At 32.1% G+C, this 3,812-nt stretch overlaps 1 protein-coding gene across 1 annotated transcript; it reads left to right on the top strand.

Moving 5' to 3' along the window:
• Window positions 1-274: 274 nt before the first annotated feature.
• Window positions 275-2,284, top strand: LOC104223182 (uncharacterized). Its single transcript, XM_070158391.1, has one exon. It carries the CDS (start codon window positions 275-277, stop codon window positions 2,282-2,284), a length of 2,010 nt encoding a protein of 669 aa, XP_070014492.1.
• The last annotated feature ends 1,528 nt before the right edge of the window (window positions 2,285-3,812 follow it).

Below are 3,812 nucleotides of genomic sequence, written 5' to 3'. Positions count from 1 at the left end.
ACTATTTTCCACCATTTTACATGTCGCTATTTGCCCCTAATGAGCACGAAATTTCGGAAAGAAACGATAATTACTCCAACCTTCCCTGTCACATCCCTTTGGACAATAGAAGAAAAAAGGAAAGTAGAGTTTCAAAATATTTTAAAAAAATATGATTCAAACACTTAAATATTGCACACTTAAAAGTAAGAAGCGGTCTCTATATAAAGAAACAATCATAGCAAGCTCACAGCACTAAGACATTATACAAATTTATTTCTTTTTTCTTTCTCTCATGGCTGTCATTAACAATCACTTCTCCTGCATCTTCCTTCTTCTTACCTTTATTTCTTCATTGCAAATTCATGCAAGAGAAAGCCAATTCTTTAATAAAATCTCCAGCAACTACAATGCTGAAAAAAAGACACAAGTAGTTATTCCCAACAAAGAACGAGAACCAAACTTCTTGCCTACAAATGAAAATAACGGCTATGGCCTATATGGTCATGAGTCTGGTCAACTTCCACCTTCAACCACCACTACTAATGATGTAGAAAAACCCTACAAAGAAATCAACCCCACCACCACCTTAACTAATAATATTCACAATAGCAAATACCTTCCCAAGAAGTACAACCATGTGGCCTATGTTACTGTCTTAAAGAACGATGACAACAACAACAATAACGATGAAGAGTACAAGAATACTGGTAGTATTAATAACAAGTTCTACACTGGTAGCAGTACTAACAACAAAAACTACAACGAGGAGTATTATATTGGTGGTAGTACTAACAACAATAAGGAGTACTACAATGGTGGTAACAGTAACAACATGAACAACAACAACAATGAGGAGTACTATAATAGAGATAGTATTAGCAACAACAACAACGACAATGATGAGGAGTACAAGAACAGTGGCAATACTAACAACAAAAAACAATACTATAATGGTGGAAATACTAAAAATAACAACAACGAGGGGTACTTCAATGGTGGCAGTACTAACAATAACAACGAGGGGTACTTTATTGGTGGTAGTACTAAAAATAACAATAACAACTACTATAACGACAACGAGGAGTATCACAATGGGGGTAGCACTTACAACAACAATAAGGAGTACTACAACGGTGTCAGTACTAACAACAACAATGAGGGGTACTTCAATGGTGGCAGTACTAAAAGTAACTACAACAACTACTACCACAACAACAACGAAGAGTATCACAATGGGGATAACACTTACTACAACAACAATAACAACAAAGAGGGGTACTTCGATAGTGGCATTACTAAAAACAACAACTACTACTACAAGGAAAATGAGGAGTATCATAATGGAGATAGCACTTACTACAACAACAACAACAACAACAAGGAGTATTACAATGATGACAGTACTAACAACAACAACAACAACAACAAGGGATACTTTAATGGTGGCAGTACTAAAAATAACTTCAACAACTACTACCACAATAACAATGAGGAGTATCACAATGGGGATAACACTTACTACAACAACAACAACAACAACAAAGAGGGGTACTTCAATGGTGGCAGTACTAAAAACAACTACTACAACGAAAATGAGGAGTATCATAATGTGGATAACACTTACTACAACAACAACAACAACAAGGAGTACTACAATGGTGGCAGTACTAACAACAACAACAAGGGGTACTTCAATGGTGGCAGTACTAAAAATAACTACAACAACTATTACTACAACGACAACGAGGAGTATCACAATGGGGGTAGCACTTACTACAACAACAACAATAACAAGAAATACTACAATGGTGGTAGTACTAATAACAACAATGAGGGGTACTTCAACGGTGGCAGTGCTTACAACAACTACTATCACAACGACAATGAGGAGTATCACAATGGGGAAAGCACTTACTACAACAACAACAACAAACAGGGGTACTTCAATGGTGACAATACTAAAAACAACAACAACAACTACTACTACAATGAAAATGAGGAGTATCATAATGGGGTTAACATTTACTACAACACTAACAATAAGGAGTACTACAATGGTGGTAGTATTAACAACAACAATAACAACAAGGAGTACTACAATGGTGGCAGTACTAACAACAACAACAATAACGAGGGTTACTTTAATAGTGGCAGTACTAACAATAATAATAATAATGAGGAGTATCACAATGGGGGCAACACTTACTACTACAACAACAACGAAGAGTACCACAATGGTGGCAATGCTAGTAACAACAACAATAACAACAACAAGGAGTACTATAATGGTGGCAGTACTTAAATCACTAAATACAAACTTAATAAGAGTCATGTTATAGATATTATATAAATAATTGTGTCTGAACTATTAAAGAAAATTAAAGAAAAAATTTCGAGTTTTTGAAAAAGATGAATTATTATCGATCTTATTTATCTAAATCCTAAAAAGTGAGTGTTATTACGTTGATATAATAGTTGAATGCAAAGTAATTGAATATATTTTGGAATGAACTTTCTTACCGAGTTTTAATATTCTGATATGAAATTTTTCCCAACTTTTTTTTTTGGAATTTATAGATATAGTACGTTCCGAGCTAATAAATATAGTTAATTTTCTTTTATAGTACTGAACATTTAGTTAAGAATAGAGATAACACACCTTAATAATGTGATACAAGGTATTTGGATTTTAGCAATGTGAGCACGTAATTTTTGACCCGCAAAAATTTTAAAGTTAGTTTTAGTATTTTAATATTTTAAAAATATCTGCTTCGATTATTATACAATATTAATCTATTTTACTTTTAATTTAAAATCATAAATTTAAAAACACAAAAATATTTTCAATTTGTCTTATTATATATATGTTCATTTTTGTTTTCATTTATTTAAGTTCATCAGTATCGTTATACTAGTATTATCTTAAGTCTTCCATGATTTATATATTCCTATTTTTAGTATAATCTTTAAAAATATAAAAATAATTTCGTTTTAATTCCATTTCAATTAAACTCAATTATTAATTATATTTTATTATTTGTGTTACTTTTATTTTTTTTCTTAGAAAAGATGAATGAATCTTGGGCCAATCTTGTGTCTTGAAAGGTCCAATTTTCGGCCCAAATTTCCCTTAGCCCACAACCCCATCATATAGAGTAGAAGGCCTAATCTTAAAATGAATTTTTATATTCCTATGCCATATAGTAAACTATATTACCCTCCATGCTTAACTTTTAATATAATTATCTTATACATACCTAATTACCATTTATGTAATATTTTAGGATTTTAATGGTATTAATTAATCTCCTAATTTTACTCAACCATATAGTCCCACTCCCCCAAGTTTCTCTCTCCAAATCCCCACGATTTTCTCTTCAAACACCCATGTTTTCCTCTTCCAAAACCAGCAAAAATCTGTAACTCTCCACCATTGACAACCATTAAAAAGCTTTGAAGCTTTGAATTCGAATTTGGGTTTTCAAAAGACATTGTTTGTTTGGATTGGATGTTGTTGCAAAGAATTGAGAATTATCTCCGCGTCTCTCTCTATCTCGCAATCCCAAATTTCAGTAATATAAGAGGAAAGGAAAAGAGAGCAACAATTATACCATTGACAGCCATTAAAAAACTTTGAAGCTTTGAATTCAAATTTGGGTTTTCAAAAATCAATATTTGTTTGGATTGGGTGTTGTTGTAAATAATTGGGAATATAGTTTGGAGTTTATATCTAAATTTTGAGGGGTTTTGGTGAAGATTAGATTTGATTTTGGCTAAATTTTAGATTGAAACTCGAAGAAGAAGAAGAAGAAATTGTAGATAAATTGTAG

The sequence above is a fragment of the Nicotiana sylvestris genome, chromosome 9, assembly GCF_000393655.2.
Source record: "Nicotiana sylvestris chromosome 9, ASM39365v2, whole genome shotgun sequence".
NCBI classification, from domain to species: Eukaryota; Viridiplantae; Streptophyta; class Magnoliopsida; order Solanales; family Solanaceae; genus Nicotiana; species Nicotiana sylvestris.
The sequence above is the reverse complement of the archived record's forward strand: the minus strand, read 5'-3'. Positions and strand labels throughout refer to the sequence as shown.